The following is a 17,317-nucleotide window of genomic DNA, read 5'->3' as shown; positions in this document are numbered from 1 at the left end:
AGGCTCCTCTACCTTTTATTATACCTCACTATAAGAGGTAATCTTTAAGGTCTATCCTAAAGGAAACCACTCTGAGGGGCTCTGAAAATTTGGAAATTGTAGCCCATTACCTTAGGATCAATGAGATAAAGATTCATATTAGATGCTTCTGAAATGCAAAAATTGGAGAAGAAACCAGAAAGCAATCAGATTTCCCAAAGTTTTCATATATGAAATTGCCAGACAATTGGTGCTGGAAGAAAAACATGGTAAAACTGCGCTTCACTGGAGATTTGGTGAAAGTGACTAGCAGTGATTGGAAATGTTTCTTATATATGCTATATATCTATATATGCTATATGTTCTTATAGCATACATGCTGTATGCTACAAGAGTTCACCTGTCATTTCTGAAGGAAATATAAATAAAGTAAGAACCTAGGAGGAAAAGATACAGCATTCAGAGTTAAGCAGTTTATCTACAGTCCAGAAATAGGATTGTCTGTAGAATTTTAGTATGAATCATCTTGATTGTTCCTTTTCCCATTCTATTTTAATGTTTTACTTTAAAAATTTCTTTGCAGGGGGATCGCTCCTGATTTACAGTGGCATAGGTTAGGATGAAAAAGCAAGCCTGCTGACTTCATAGCATTTTGTTTTTGTGACTAACAAGAGTGTTATTGAAATTAGCAGAAATATATAATTTATAGCCTTAACACATATTTAGTTTTTTATGTTCAAATACTAAAGTCTCGGCCTGTTATACACTCATAGCATCTTGAAAATGAGGCCACTGAGTACTGTCAGTCTGTATAACACTGTGGCTGTTGATTCGTTGTGAGAAACGTCTTCCCCCAGCCTCTACTTGATCATCTTATTTCTAAAGTATTTTTAGCAGTTCATTCTAAGGAAATATGAATTTAGTACTTGTGTGTGGAAAGGAGGTATATGTTCCTAAAGGAATAATGCATTGTGTTCTGGGTAGCAACTGGGAGCATGTAGGCAGAGCTGAGCACTAAGCACATTCAGGGAAGGAGAAAGAAAAGCTAACTGATGAGCTGAGGCAGCGTGGTCCTGAAAATGGAGAACTATTTTCTAGAATAGACTATGGAGCTTGAAGGAGTGATTTTAGCTGGTTACAGATCTTGCTGTCACTGTAGCAGCCAGTTCGACTGAACTAGGTCAAGCTGCCTCTAGCACAGTCCCCTTGAGAAAGGATATTGCTTTCTGAATCTGCAGAAATTTCTTAAATTCATCACAGGTGCAGTTCTGCTGGAGCTGTATCCATTGCACTACCTCTAATGTTTTCATGTTAGCAGCAGAGAGCATTAGTTAATGAAGAAAGATTGTCACTCTAAGAAGTATTTTTGACTATGAATATAATCTTAGAAAGAAAGGAGATAGTGAATTAGGCTGGCCTATGAATAAAAGGTCTCCTCTTATCTTAGATCAATAAGGACTTCTAGTATAATAAGCTAAAATAAATGCCATTTATGAAGGAGTCTTCCTTTCTTTACACCAAGTACCTATGGCAAAGCACAGCATATAACATGTATAATTAAAATACAATAAACACACAATAAAATTCATCCTCATTAAAATTGTAGAATAAGGCTAGCATCAGTGCATTTCTATAATTAAACAATTATTCTGAATCTAGTATTTTTTTACTGTAAGCCCAATAATATTAACTGACTGTACATTTATTTAGAACCCTTAAAAATCTGCTTCAGATTTATGTTTCATTAGTCTCGTAGAGACTATCCCCATCAACTACATTCATCAGCTTGATGGCTTACCCAAGTAAACTGTCTTAAATTTTCCAAGTGCTCTTTTCACAAATTGAGTTAGATGCAGTATTGCTATTAATCAAATCTGTAATGCAGAGGCTTGAATTGTTGCTTATTTCTATAGTACTCTCCTCCCTTGCAATATGTACACATTTATCATTCATTTTCCTCTATTCTGAATTTTGTGCAACAGACAAGAGCTCTCATACTTCTTTTCTGTAAGGTGAAAGAATATACTTCGTAAATCATCTTCTACAATGCAGAAAGTCATTAGTAATTACCTGTTGATGATCATCTGTCTGTTTCTCTTGACTCTGAAGACAGATGGGAGCTGTGACTCTGAGCTAAGCCATCTTTTCACCAGCGAGGTGTAAAAGATAATGAGGCCAGGGCTGCCCAGAGAGACACCCTAATCCCTGGCTCTTGCTGCTGCCCCATAGACATAAGACTCAACTACAAAACCCTACTGCACCTGCAGCTGGACACCTCCCTGCAAAACCTCTCCTGATCGTGAATATCCTATGCTATGCATGGGCTGTAGCAAACCAGAAATGTTCAGAGATCTCCCTCAGCCACACTGATTCATCCAGAGGGCCACTACAGCTAAAGCACTGCAGTGCCGGCAGAGGCATGTGCAACATGGCGCAGGACTTGGAGTTACAGTGGAAGCATTTGGCCTTTCATGTAAATATGGGACAAGACTCAAATTCATACCCATAAATTTGAAACAAGAAACCTAAACTGCTCAAAGACATCTCGGGTTGCATTTGACAGCTGAGATAGGCTGGCTTTTCAGGCCTTTAGTCCAAAATGTTTTGCTGAGACACCTGTGGTCTGGGGTGGAACTCAAAGTGGAAGTTTACCTCAGACTGGGATGGTAGGTCTAAGGCAAGTGGGAGAGGATAAGTGGTTGGACAGTTGTTGAACATACTCCCAAAATGTGCTGTGGTTGCCAAAGATCTTCATTGGTTTAAAAAACAATTAGACAAGATCGTGGAAGAAAAAGCCATTAAGTGTTATTAAACAGAACAAGGCAACTCTTGTATCAAGACAGTACTGAAGGTGCTCAAAGGCAGAAGAGTGTTCATTAAAGAAATATCACTGTATGATTTTCCAGTTTGTTGTCTCTCATAATTTTTCTCATGGTGCTCATAAACAGGCAATACTGAATAAAGCATATTGGGCTAGGTGGGTCTTTGGTTCAACTCTTAGTAATATTTTATTTTCAGTAAAAGAGGAAATGCATATTTGCTAACAACTGCATCTGATGAATCAGTACAATTTTATTGATTTCAACAGCAATTGGTCCAAAAGATCGTATCAGCAATATGAAGAAAAGATCATTTTGTGCATAACTAAAGCCAGAAGAAACTTACTAGCAGCAGTTCCCTTCTTAATCATACACATACACACACACACACACACACAAAAGGAGAAATTAAGGCTCTAAGGCTATTTAATTGTGAAGGATCAATTAGATAAATGTGCACTCCTTTCAGTTTGCTGTTTTTTTTCTGTGTGCTTTTTTTTTTTTTGGGAGGGGGGGGTTGTTTTGTTTTTAAATTATACAGCTGCGGACATTATGGAAGCTATGAGTGTTTATAACTCAACCGTATGTAGGCAACACTAAGAAATATTAGTTCAATAAGCGTAATGATAGCTGTACTGAAATCAAAACTAAGCTGTTAAAAAAAGAAAAACCTCTTATTTATTTCCTTAATAGACATTTCTGTGGTACTTGGCAGAAAGAGAGTGCTGAATACTTTGTGGAAGATTAAATTATTTGTAATTATACCACAAGTGGAAGGTTTTGACCAATGGGGGAAAAAATATGGAGCTACCATGAGATTAATTGCTCTCACTAAGATGACTGCCAAGTTTTTTTAAGGAATGCTGTGAACTTCCCCAGTACCTTTCATCTAGGCTTTCAAAATAGTTTACAAACACCAATGGAGCTAAGCCTCATAACACCTCTGAAAAATAAGCATCACTATTCCCATTGCACCAATAAGGAAACCAATATATAGATAAAAGACATATAGAAATCATTGTATTTTATATTTCACATGAATGCAAGAAAACCAAACTCTATAGCAGAAAGTTGTGGAAGAATGCACCATGCATTTTTCCTTGTAGGCACACTTGCCCAAGATTCTCTCACAGCTATACATCCTGAGGTATACTATACACTCAGTGCATAGTTAAATTCACATATTTTCCCCTTAAGATAACAACAGTGATGATAATAATAATATTTTTACCTGCTTGCACATGCAGTGTATATAATACATACATATAACACATATATGCTCATAGATAGACCTTCTTCCAGTAGAAATGATCATTCTGATACAACACAAACATTTGCAAATAAGCTTCTTTTTACTTCTAGCTCATATTTTCATTTTTATTTCCCTCCTTTCTCAGTGCTTTTTCTGCCTCAAAGATCCCCCCCTAACAATTTGAACCTGCCCTCAGCTCCTCAGTTACTAAAATCCCAGATGCTTTTGCCTGGCAGCTTGTCATTAAGAAGCCAGTTTTAACACTTTTTCATTTAAAAAGATCAGCCCCTTGGTCCTGCAATCAGCTCCATATGTACTGACCCTCTTGGATATCTGTCCTTAAATGTGTGTTGCTGAACAATTTCTGATTCAGTTTTTATGTTGGAAAACCAACTAAAGGAAGCTGAAAGAAAAAGTCTGCAAGGCATCAGTAGCCATGCTGGATAGAAAAGAACATATATTTATATATATGTATATACTATATATACTTCTTATCCCTTACTGAGTATCTCTCCTTCCCCTGTCCTCTCCTGGTAGTGTCTCATCCATCCTTTGCAGAAGATGTATAACAGGTGAGTACATGAAGAGTATGTTAGCTTAACTGGTGCCATCCATTCCTTACAACCTCCAGCATATTTTTTTAAAGAAAATAATTAAAGTGGTATGCAGGCAGTAACATGCCTCTTGATATATACATCTCATTCAGAGCTTAAATGCCTTTTTTCATTCCTTCAGATCTGCAGGGTGAGAAAAGCTGTTGATGGGTGCTGAAAGCAGCATTTTGGGCCAGGACTGGCATCCCAAGAGCCTGCATGGGACCTGCACCTGGACACAGAGCAGGCATTGCCCTCAGAGCTCTCTGAGATGACCTTGCATGATTCATTTTGTAGGAAAGGGGACAATTTTGTCTTTGAGCTCTGTCTATGTATCTACCTATGAGGGATATTACATATTTGTCTCCAAATACAATTGAAAATATGATTCTTCAGCTTTTACTAAAACCAGTGCAACGTGAGCTGCCTTATTCCTCAGGAAATAACAGGAAAATTGGGAAAACCTACCACTGAACAGTTCCTAAGGCAGCTGGAGAGTGAATGAGTGCAGCTGAGGGCAAGATAAAGTTCTCGAGTGAGTCTCCAATTCTGAATTGCCTCTGCAAGCTGGCAAAATAGATTTATTTGTGTAACTTTTTATTGAGTGATAAACTTTCACACCTACCTTCTGCAGCACCAATACTGTGTTAGGATTGCAGCACTTGTACCAAATGGATTTTAAAATAGAAGCAAATGGCGTGACTCCTATCCCTGCTGCAATGCACACACTCACTCCATAGCGAAAAACATCTGTGGTTGCAGATCCATATGGTCCATCCACAACCAATCTACAGCAACAAAACATTTAGTCAAGAATCAGCAACATATAAAGCTGCAGAAAGGTTAAAAATTTGTTGGGCTACATGTTTTGAAAACAGAATTTCTGTTAAAATAAAAGAACTCTGTGCCTAAGCTGGCATATGAATAACCGATGTAAATACATTTAATTTTCATTGGGTGTCACTTAATAGCAAAGCAACTGTTTTTCTCTGAAACAAGAGAACAAGAACACCCATGTGGGTTTGGGGCCTGGCCATCTATTTAAACATGCAATTGCAATTTTCTGGCTTTCTGAAATGTGATTAGTCATATAATTGCATGTCCAAATTTAGCTGTGGAATTTGCATATTTAATTACAAATTACTGAAAAGCATCCTGTTTTAGAGCTTTATTTTCTGTATTGTATATATCAAAGTGAAGACAAAGTGATAATTCCGAAAATTCCTTCATGTGTATCAAAATAATAAAGGAGAAAGCAAGAAAAAGGTAGGCATATGCAAGGAAACTTGTATTTTCTCAGCTCTTTCAGAACAATCTGTATTTCAGAAATATGTTTTTGGGGGTAATACTGTGCTTAGTATCTGACACAGAGAAGAAATTGTAAAGGAAAACATTTGTTTATATTGCTAGCCTTTGTAATACATATTACTGATGTTAAAGCATTCATTTTGAGCAACACTAGAAATGAAAAAGATCATTATATAATCAGATTAATTCCACTACCAACATTGAATATAAATACATGCTGTTCTCTGGAGTGCTCTGTCCAGTGTATCTTTAGATAGTATAAGTGCTTCAGAAGACTGTTTTGATATCCAACACCAAGTGCAGGAAAAAAAGTATTTTTCTCCTTTCAGATTACTGTTGTTTTGTGCTTTTCTTTTTTTGTACCAATCACCTTAAAAGTTTAGTTTTGACAATATGAGAAAATACACAGACATAGGAACAATTAAGTGTTTTAACTGGAAAGGAAAACAAAATCACCAAACTGAAAACCAGTTGTTGCTTTCTCAAAGTGTACCCGAAATCCTAGCGAACATTTTCTCTTTCATTTATACTTGTTACATGGCTCATTTTAATTTCTACAAGTGTAATATAACAAATGAAATAACAACTCAAGGATAAATTTTGAAAATCTGGTCTCAGATAAAAAACAAATCAGACCTATTTGTAGCATATATTCTTAGACAAATTATTGTCCAGCCCTCTGTTTTTTTGTTCACTCAAAATTAGAATTAAGAGCATACACGTAATGAGTTTAAGAACTATTTTAAAATGAATGTTCTTCATAGATCAGCCTGGTCTTGGTAGCAATTCTCATTGTTAGTTGACTGGGAAGAAATAGATCTTGAAGGAATTTCAAGAGTTTACTTAGTCTGTCTGCATGCTATAACACTAGATCACCTATATTTAAATCATTCTTTACAAATATTTATCTAGTCCATCTGTTCCTAAATCATCAGATGACTGAGATCCCATCATTGGTTTGAATGCATTGCTGTGCCACAGCTACAGAAATTAGCCTATTAAAAAGACCAAGAGAAAGCAAGGAAAGAGAAACTAAGTTATACAACCCATTCATTTGATCTTGAAAGGGTGCAGAAATGTAGGAAGGTAATAAAAATGTGACAAAAAATATTACATTTTCATATGCCAAAAGAGGATTCAAAAGTAGAGATATAGGCTATTCCTAGATATGCTTTGGATTACCTGTATATTTAGGATAGATGTATATTTTATTTTAATCTTCCTTTATTAATTGCAATACGCAGATTTTATTTTTGGAACCTTACCTTATCCTTCAGTTGCTATATATCTTCCATCTTTTGTTTGGTTTCTGCTAAATGTTATTTTTGAATTTAGCCACCAGTTTAGTGTTTATCTTTAGATACTAAAAGCTGTGAAAAAGACCTGTTTTTTTCTTTATCGCTAGCTTAACTACTGAAATATTCTTTTTTTTATGTTGCAAGAAAGCAACTCAATGATGGCATTAGGCAGACTAAGAAAATTATGAAAAAGAGTCTTTGTGTATGACATTGTTGTGTATTTCAATGTTGCATTGTGGCCAGCAACTTTTGATGACATTTTCCTCTTTCTCCCTCTTTACACTGCATGTCAATCATTGTGGGTCATTTCTGCTCCTGTTCTACTGAAACTGCAAAATTCTCTTTCCAGCTGCCTTTTATAAAGGCACAGCTTTCATTTCTAATTCTTATTAGCTGACATAAAGCAAGAACTGCGCACCACTTCCTTTTCTGCCTCCACAGTCTGGTATGCCTCTGTAGCTTGATGGCGTCCATAAGCTTTTTAGAGCAATGTTCTTTAGCATCCAAGTACCACTAAATTACATAAAGTAGTTTTGCCTTTTGCTATTTGGTTTCACCAGAACCACCTCATCAAAAGCAATTTTCTGAGGTAGAAATAGCTCCCTCAGTATTAAGTCCTAAGCATTCCGCTATAATAGAAATGATTCTGTACCGGACCATTTCCTGTACTGAAAATGCCCCCCTGCAACCACAAGTTACTAAATGGTTTGAATCCATCTTGTTTAGAGCCGGATACTTAGCAGGTGTAAGTCTGAATGACTATATTAACTTCAGCTGAGACTTGCTGACTTTCAAAAATGAAAGATCAACATTATGCTTGGATTAAGATGCTACAAGATAGAACTTGAGTGTTGATAACCTTTATATATTAGGACAGAGACTGAGCTGAGGGAAACTGATGAAAAGAAGTAAGGCTCAGGCAGAGGCTTCTGTAATCACAAATTATCTGAGTAACCTGAAGTGACAAATCAAGCACTTGGATGGCAGGTGATGGGTTCTATCAGGAAGGAAACATTTGGAAAAACAGCTAGCAAATTTCTTTTAGTGTTGTTTTAATTCCTCTATCAAAATTGATATCTATAGATATAGATGGCAGAGATGTAAATAATAGCAATGTATATGTGTGTATATATACATATATACATTATATATTGACTTGGATGTGGATTATTCATTGGGTTTTCATGATTGTCACTGGCCTTAGTTCATGACTATTTTATTTGTAGGGATTTTGTTTTGTTTTTATTTTAGCATAATGGCATATTTCTGAATCTAGGACTATGATCTGATACCATGCCATAAAAAACAGACATAGAATTAATTAAAATGCTAAAATTTGTTTTTAAATGTAAAATTAACACTTTAAAATGTATTGTTTGATATTCAAACCTTGGTAACATCCACAACTCCTTGAAAGCTTTCTCCTCTGCTCCAAAAGCCTTGAAGAGGGCTGCAGTCCAGTCTCCAGCTACCCTGATGTGAACACTGAAGAAGTCTTCCTCAGGAGCTGAGGTGAGGGTGAAGGGATGCCACTCCAGTGGTGAGATTGATGAGCACTGCAGAAAGATATATTGACCTGCTTCCATTTTAAAGCCATGCTTCTTCATGTGAAGCTCTAGGACTCCAGAGGAATGTGTCACCACCTAAAGAATAGTTAATGTTTTTACTTAATTTTCTGTGAGAATAGCCATTTCCATTGAACTGCAGATGACTTGTTAATCATCTGTACTTGAGCTCAAGTTAATTAAAATTGGGATGCATAGTAATTTTTAAGTATCGGTAGATAATGGTCTAAGCTTTATGCTGTAGTGCTGTTGCTGTTCAATAATTTGAGTGTATACATTGTATAATACCTGGCAGCTCTCTTTATGAGTCATAAGATGCACAGTAAAATCTGTAACAAATCAACATTTTGTCAACTTTTTCCCTAGTTTGGAAGCATTTGCAAAAGCCTTTACAGGGTTCTCCTGGAAAGAGTCCAGCAGAGGGCCATGGAAATAATAAAGGGTCTGGAGCACCATTCTTATGAGGAAAGGCTGAGTAACCTGGGTCTGTTCAGCTTTGAGAAAAGAAGACTAAGAGGGGATCTTATTAAAGTTTATAAATATCTTAAGTGTGGGAGTCAAAGGGACATGGCTAACCTCTTTTCAGCAGTCTGTTGGGACAGGACAAGGGGAAATGGCCAGAAACTTGATCATAGGAAGTTCCACACCAGTATGCAAAGGAACTTCTTCAGAGTGAGGGTAACAGAGCACTGGAACAGGCTGCCCAGGGAGGCTGTGGAATCTTCTTCTCCAGAGTCATTCAAGACCCGCCTGGACATCTTCCTGTACAGCCTGCTGTAGGAGCCTGCTTTGCAGCAGGACAGGGTTCAATGAGCTCTAGAGGTCCTTTCCAGCCCCCACAGTTCTGTGACTCTGTGATACTCAAGGCAAAATTACTCCTTGACAGGCTGGAATATTTTTCCAGTTTTACTCATGTGTAGCACAATTAACTTGTATGCATGTACAGGATTGCTATTGGTTTGGCAAGAAGAAACAGCCTTGGTTGGGTTCAATCCTAGTATACTTTTATTAAGAGGTAATCTCAGTTTAGCAAGCAGTTCTGTGTCAAACATGGCATACTGAGATGCTAAGATCACAGCCACTGTGTGAAATCATCAGCATGATTTACCCTGCATTCTTTTCCCTCACGTAAGATAAGCCTCCTGATCACTGACTTGATACCCATGGACTTGGATGCTCCAACAGCCCCAATTCACTCTGTTGTGAATTAAACAGACCCTTAGCACACAAAGATATTTACAACCAGGACAAATTGTCACAGCTGTGCTAGTATCAATGACACTTTGACTATCTATGCTGCCTGATAAGAAAGCCCTTAATCTCCTTGGAAGCCTTCAGATTTGACAGTAAAAATCATATCCTGATGAAGTTGAGGGCCTCTGTGCCATTTACTCCAATGTAAATTGTGTTTATGTTCAGTGGAAAGAGATGGTGTCTGTGCAGAGGTGTGTGCTGTCACGGTGGAGCCTTGTGAGTCTGGTAGTTCATTAATCAAATTTGGTCCCATGTGGAATATTCTTATGGACTCGTTATCAGAATAAATGCAAAACTAAAATCAATACTTGGCTGAAACCATAGTAATGATGGAAGATCAGTTGAATCTGGAAGTGAAAAATAAGATCATAATATGGAGTAGATGTCCGTAATAGAGGAAAAAGAACTCATTGGCATTTCTTTCTTTTTACACAAACATGCAACTGTGCTACATACCTTAGTAATGACTACCTCCTGTTGGAATCTCCAGAATCTAACAATTCTTTCACAGATATACAGCACCACAGGACTCACAACCCATTTCCAAGCCTGTAGAAAGTTAAATATTAAAAAATACATATTTTTTAACAAAATTTTGCTGCATTCACTGCTAAAATCTGAAGTTAGACTAAAATATAAGTATTTGCTTTCTCTTCTGTGTTTTTTTTGTTTTTTTGTTTTTTTGTTTTTTTTTCATTTGCCTTTCTCACAAAAGTATTTCTGTTGCTACCGTAGCAATTCTGTTTTCTCATGAAATAGACAGGTAGGGTTCTGTCACAGACAGTTCAAAAGCATTATTAATATATCTGTATTCTGGCCAAGAAGAGTCCTTTAATGTCCATTTCTATTAGGATGCAAAATAACTAATCTGCTTAGGAGTTAAATATAAACATAATTGGACCTGAAGACATATGCATATAATGCATATAATAATGCATATAATAATATCACATCACCCATCATAGGCTTAATTCTTTTTTTCTCTTCAAAATCTAAAAGATTCTGGAAGAGTCAGGTAGGAGTACATCATATTGTCAGCTGTGAGTTTTTTGAAACTGCATGCAAAAACATTAAATCCCAAAGATTCAATTAGAAGAACTATATAAAATTCCATTTAAACCATTAGCCAGCTCTTACTTTATGTGTTGCAGAAGATTGTTCTACTTCTTTTTGTGGACCACCAGAACAGTACAAAGTGCCTGGCTATTCAGGCTATTCAAGAATATTAGCATAGTACAGAGATGTACTATGATAATAACTTAGATAAGTAGATGTACTCGAGTCTTTGGAAAAATAAATAAATAAAGCAGGTTGGCTTTTATGTGATTTCTCCCCCCCCCCCCCCCCCCAGGAGATACAGTTTTATTTGAAGTTCAATTATGTATACAATGCATTTTAGCCATCTGAGGACTCCTCAACGATATGACTATCAAGACTAACTTTACTTACTGAAACACTGACTTTTCCCCACAAGCTGAGTAACAGGGAATATAAAGTATCTTTTATGAGAAGCAAGCTGTAAAATTATGTGGCTTCCTTAGAAAATGATAAGAAGATGGAGCAGCAATTTCCCAAGCTTAAGTCTTGCAAATTAAATTAAAAAAAAAAAAAAAAAAAAAAAAAAGTCATGATTTAGTAATGGAAAGAAACTAGTATAAGCCAGAAGATTCTGAGTTTAAGCAGAAACTCAACACATCAGTTGTCCCCAAATACTACAGGTGTCTTTGAACAGTGGGTAATCTCACACGTCTTGAATATATTAGCATACATCAAGGCACAATAATGATGAGACTTGTTTTTCCTCCCTTCCATTTGTGCTACCTGTAAATAAAAGCACGTGACAGGAATGTTAAGGCTGCAATCTCTCTCATGTGAGAGCTAAGCTAAGATTTCAAATGTGACACTTCTGTGTAACAGAGCTTTCAATCCAAAATATCTCATGGTTGGTTAGGGACAATGAGGCATCTACCAGGAGGGCTGCGCTGCTACACAACACAGCTCCTGGCCATCTAATCAGAGCAACTATATTCCTGCTCAGGTGATGTTTCCTCCTGTGATGAGAATGGACTGAGACAGTACAGTGATGGTATAGTAGACACTGTGAGGATAAAAGTTCAGATACACTGAGTATAGCAGAAAAACTTAAACATCCTCAGTGGGAGGAGATGGGCAGAGGCATGAAGCCAGAAATCAGGTGTAGATGTCTGAGAGGGAGGCCCAGCTGCCTCATTATCCCTCAGGAGCTGTGGCCAGGGGAGTGTATGATCCAATGCCACATTGCACAATCCCAGCTGCATGTGCATAAGGCTGTCCCTTTGAGTCTATTGCTTCCATATTCCTGCCTTGCTGGTGCTGCCGCAGCTTCTGAGCCTTTGAATGGATTTGCCCACTGATGCTTGCAGGCATCACACCATAGCACAGCACTCATCCAGCAAAGCCCTGTTCCTACAGACAATCGATGTGCCATACAGTATTATCACAATTCATTTAAAGTAACGTGACTTTGTAAGCACGGCCTTGGGTATGCAGGAAAGTGTGGCAAAGTAGGTTTAACACAGAGAAATGGAAGTTCTCTTCAGTTAGCTTTATGATAATGAATGTCAAGACGTGCTGTTGGAAGCAAGCTTGTGTCTGTATTCACAGTGCTCAGCCACTTATTGATTTTTATGGTGACACTGTAGCTGAAATTTTTAGAGAGGCATTCATTTTCTCATTAATATTCAGTTTGAGTAGTGGCTAACAATAGTTTAGTTTAAGAAAAATCTATGTCAGCCATTAACAGAGCTGAAAGATACTGAATGCTAATTTTTTCTCCTTTACATGTAGATATTCTTTTGTATGCTTTTTCTTTCTGGAAGAAACAACAAAAACTTGCAGATGAGCAAGCTAAATCTTGAACTGTAAATGTTAAACGATCTTGTTTAGATGCTAGACATCTGACACACTGTACAAATCTGCTACTTAATTACCCCCTGTGGATTTGCAATCTTGTTGCAGTGAAACCACCCTTCTGTGGGACATTTTTCCTGCCTTTCATAATTTATTGTTTCAAATTCTCTCCATTTTACCTAACTTAAGACATCAAGGCTGGATGATAGGAGGTATGTGCCCCAAAGCAAGGACATAATCTTATCTTCCGTTTAGTCTCCCTTGGTAATTAGACTATCAATATTAAAGCACCATTAGTTAAAATAATAAAAATAATTTGCATCTCTATCTTTCCTGTTTCACTGCATTTTCTGTATCTGTACCCTTAAAAGATTTTTACCTAGAGACTATATGTGTGCAATGAGATGAGCACATAAAGGCTATTGCTGATGCTAAACAATAAAAACAAAATGTAATAATAATAATAATAAAAAAAAAATCAACCCACCACTGCCAACAAAACACAAAACCCTCAAAAATAAAATAAAATAAAAATAAAATAAAAATAAAATAAAATAAAATAAGATAAAAAAATAAAAATAAAGGAAAAAAAGCAACAAAACCCAAATAACCAACCAAAACACAGAGGCCAAGTCTGAAATAAAAAGGAGTGCTGACTGACTGAAGAATCTTCCAGAAGTATTTATTATTATTACTAGCATCAAACTTTTACAAATCTCTCTCCATCTGTACCTGTCTATACAGATTATGTAGGAGGAAGGGATCACTGTCTTTTCAGTGCACAGGGGGAGGTCATGGAACAGAAATGGGCAATTACTCTAAAAACATGACACTGAGTACCAGTCACTAGCATCATACACTGCACCCCCCTCACTCCCTATGACAGATGCATGGCCTCTCAAGGAAGGATAGTAAGCTAAAAGCAGAAGACAAACATCATTCTTACCACAGGTTTGTTACCAGAAAACTGCGGCAAAGGGCACTGACTGGCTTTCTCCCATTCCAAGTAGTGTTCTTTACAGTAAGTGATGTTGTGAAGCAGCAGACTGTGCGGTGTCTGACCCCGGACTAACTGACTTAAAACAAAAATATTTGTCAACAGCACACCTTTTTGTATTGTTCCTAGACATATGTATGTTTCGTATTAGTACTTGAATGCAGACATGAAGAAACTGAAGTTCAAAAACAGGTCATCTCATAACTACTCTACTCTATTTATGTTTCCCTGATGTTTGCCACTCCTTCTCATCCAAGTGTAAGAATTTTTTTATTGTATTGGTATACATCAATGCTAATGAAGAGTGCAAATGAAGCTCTTGCAAAGAAAATGTATGTTCTACTTTCTGTGACAAAATCAGAATGATTTCCAAGTTCTTTCGAGCAGACAAGTTGACCTTCTCTATATATGACCATATGGTACTGGTTAGAAAAACAATAAACTTTAATGGAGACAGACCTCTTTCCCTTGCTGCTTTCTAAAAGCATTTTTAAAAGCTGCAAATAAAGTTGGAGGACCATAATTAGATGTGTGCTTTCTAAACATATTAAGTTCTAAGTTCTTCTGAGATTGCTAAGGATGTGATTTTTCTAAACATATCAGTCTCCAGTGCTCAGTTTTAATGGATTTCAGCTGGTGTTTACTGTGGGTAGAGAAGGAAGATTTTTTATGAGAAACGTTGTTTGTTTCATGTGGTTTCTCTGATTTTTCCCTTCCATTCTCACTTTGACTCTACAACATTAGACTGTCCTGCCTACTTGTCTTATAAGAGGCAAGTGCTGCCTTCTTTTATGTGATGGTATCACCAGCTGCCACCAGTTTAGACAGAAGACAGAAAAAGAAGAAGCCTTGAGTGAGCTGCTGCTTTTGGGCAGTCACCTGAGAAGGAGGAAGAGATGGGAAGTGGATGAAACCTCGATTTTTGATTCCTGTATTGTATGTAGTGGGGCAGCAAGAGCTGCTCTGTGGCAGTGCACGTCCCACTTAGTGAAAGCACTAGATTCATCTAACCCTACTAGATACTGCTAAGTAAGTGTCCCTTTGAGGAGTGTCAGTCAGCTGTCTAGGTAGAGGGAACGCACACACCAAAGACTTCTCAAGGATTCTTTATTGTTGCTTGGAACTGGATCCTTACAGATTTAAAGGGAAGAATTAAGGAATGCTTTTTAATCAGACCAGGATATAGTTTACAGAGTTTGTTTGCAGCTGTGCCTCTGAAACAAGGGACTAACGAAATAATTGGCAAATTTCAGGAACCCTTCAAAGCCAAACTAAATGTATCAGGTCTCAAATAACAAGAAAGGAGGTGAGGAAAGTAACAGAATAAAGCATTGTGCCAGCCTGTTCCATGATAACTCCATGAACATATAAGGAGTGGGCGTGCACATGTTGCAGTGGGCTAATGTGGGAATATACAAAAAGCTGTTCAGAGCAGCAGCTGTGGAGCAAGGTAAAGAGCAGGCTAAGAAGTTCTCATGTGTAGAAGAACAATGGTCTGTACATACTTTAGAGGTGGTCAACACCATCTGAATATTTTGTGAAACTGATGTAAAAAGGATATTGTGACACTGTCCTTACATCTGAAAAGTATTACTATAGCTTCAGGACATGTGTAGACCAGGTAGTTGGCAGGAAAAGATCTATAAAGCAAAACACTTTTTGTTGAGGGCCTTACACTTTGAGCATTTGAAAGGTACCAAAAGACTTAGGGCTAGGTCTATGTTAATCTCATGAACAGAGACAAAACTGTTAGTACAGTTTCACTCCACATTGTACAGTCTGAGATTCTGCAATAATATGAACCAAAACAGAGTGAGAAAAACTGTGAGGTTTGTGTTAAAACTATGCTCCTTATCTAAATTAAAATGAACATGTGTATGCACTACTAGAGGTTCATACTAAAACTGAAGAGGGAAGGGAAAGGAAAATGAGGGAAATTGCAGAAGTGCAGAAAGCTTAGCAAGCTTTCACAAACTCTCTTGAAAAAATGCCTTACAAGAGCTATGAAGTTAAGGTGTATTCCTTCTTAATTGGAGCCAATAAAAATTTGATCTGTAATGCTCCCAGTTTTTAGAGATGGGAGTTCCTTCAGTCTGAATGTGCTGATGCTGCAAGTCATATGATGGGGAGATAGCAGAAGAGTGTTTGAAAGAACTAAAGCACAGAAAAGTCCTTGGAAAAGTGGTGTGTACTAATCTCAAAAGGTTTTCATTTTGCATTCTGTCTCCAAGCAAAAATATCAACAGTTTGTCATTAGAAAGACACATAGTGAAAGATTTGGACTGCATTTCATCTCAGTCTGTGTACACATACCCATGTAGTTCATGCAGGTACTTACCCTGTACCGTGGATTATTAAGCCAATAAAGAAAACCACAAAGAGGTGGTGGGTATACCAGAACACTTCATAGCACGACCTTCTGATTATCTCTGTGGATGAAGTCATGATCAGAACAAAAGCCACAGTTATCATAACTCCAGTTACTCCAGCTATTGTGGTCAGTACCTCTCCTGTTGTGTTCTAGAGTAAACATACATTATAACTATTACTAACATTGCTTTTTGTAGTAGTATTTTTACTGTTAATAATGCCACTGTGTTTCCTATTATACATTAAATCAAAATTTTTTGTTACATTTCCAGAAAAGGAACAAAATCAGAACAAGACACTCAGGCAAGGCAAACCTCAGTTTCACTTCAGTAAAGCATGGAAAATCACCCACCTCTTCTATTTCTGATTGGGTTCATCCCATAAAGATTTATAAATGTTCACTGCCACTTATTTGTTTGAGGAATGGAAAGGAAATCAGGCAGTCCCTGTAATACTTTTACCTGTTTGTCTTATGTAAAGGCATCCCAGAAGAAAAAGGGAAGCAGATGAGAGGAGATTAAGCTTAGAAATGCAATAACCAAAATAGCTCTACAAATTATCTTACTTATGGGAGGATGTGCTAAGTCACTTGGAATGTGTGGGTCTCTTTTGTGCCTATTTTACCTCAAAGATTTTTGCAGTTCTGTAGTGGTGTATAAAAATGGCATACTCTCACCTACCTAAACTGAATATCTTATTTGCATGTTCCTTACATTTACCTGTACAGTCACTGGATAATATTTAGTTTTTAAAATACATGTTTATATTCACATTTTTATGCTTGCCAGAATGAAAAAATTAATATTCTGGTCCAGAGTATGTTCTTTCTTGTTCGTGACTCACAGACATCAGCGCAGGTCTGTCACATCTGTCTAAACCCACCAAAATAAACTGAAGTGAGAATGAAGACATATTTTGAATACAACAGTCAGATGCTGATCTCAGTTGTAAAGTGCAAATCGTGAAGAATGGCAGTAAGAATCTCACATACAA

At 37.1% G+C, this 17,317-nt stretch overlaps 1 protein-coding gene across 1 annotated transcript in view; it reads right to left on the bottom strand.

The window, feature by feature from the left end:
* NOX3 (NADPH oxidase 3) overlaps window positions 1-17,317 on the bottom strand; it is a 37,343-nt gene that overhangs the window by 5,783 nt on the left and 14,243 nt on the right. Inside the window, exons 6-10 of the mRNA XM_072332789.1 lie at window positions 16,293-16,474; window positions 13,904-14,033; window positions 10,525-10,617; window positions 8,639-8,892; window positions 5,269-5,431 (exon numbers count right to left, since the gene is read on the bottom strand). Coding sequence (XP_072188890.1) covers window positions 5,269-5,431; window positions 8,639-8,892; window positions 10,525-10,617; window positions 13,904-14,033; window positions 16,293-16,474 — 822 coding nt within the window. The remainder of the gene's footprint in view (window positions 1-5,268; window positions 5,432-8,638; window positions 8,893-10,524; window positions 10,618-13,903; window positions 14,034-16,292; window positions 16,475-17,317) is intronic.

Source organism: Excalfactoria chinensis, chromosome 3 (assembly GCF_039878825.1).
Source record: "Excalfactoria chinensis isolate bCotChi1 chromosome 3, bCotChi1.hap2, whole genome shotgun sequence".
NCBI lineage: Eukaryota > Metazoa > Chordata > Aves > Galliformes > Phasianidae > Excalfactoria > Excalfactoria chinensis.
The sequence above is the reverse complement of the archived record's forward strand: the minus strand, read 5'-3'. Positions and strand labels throughout refer to the sequence as shown.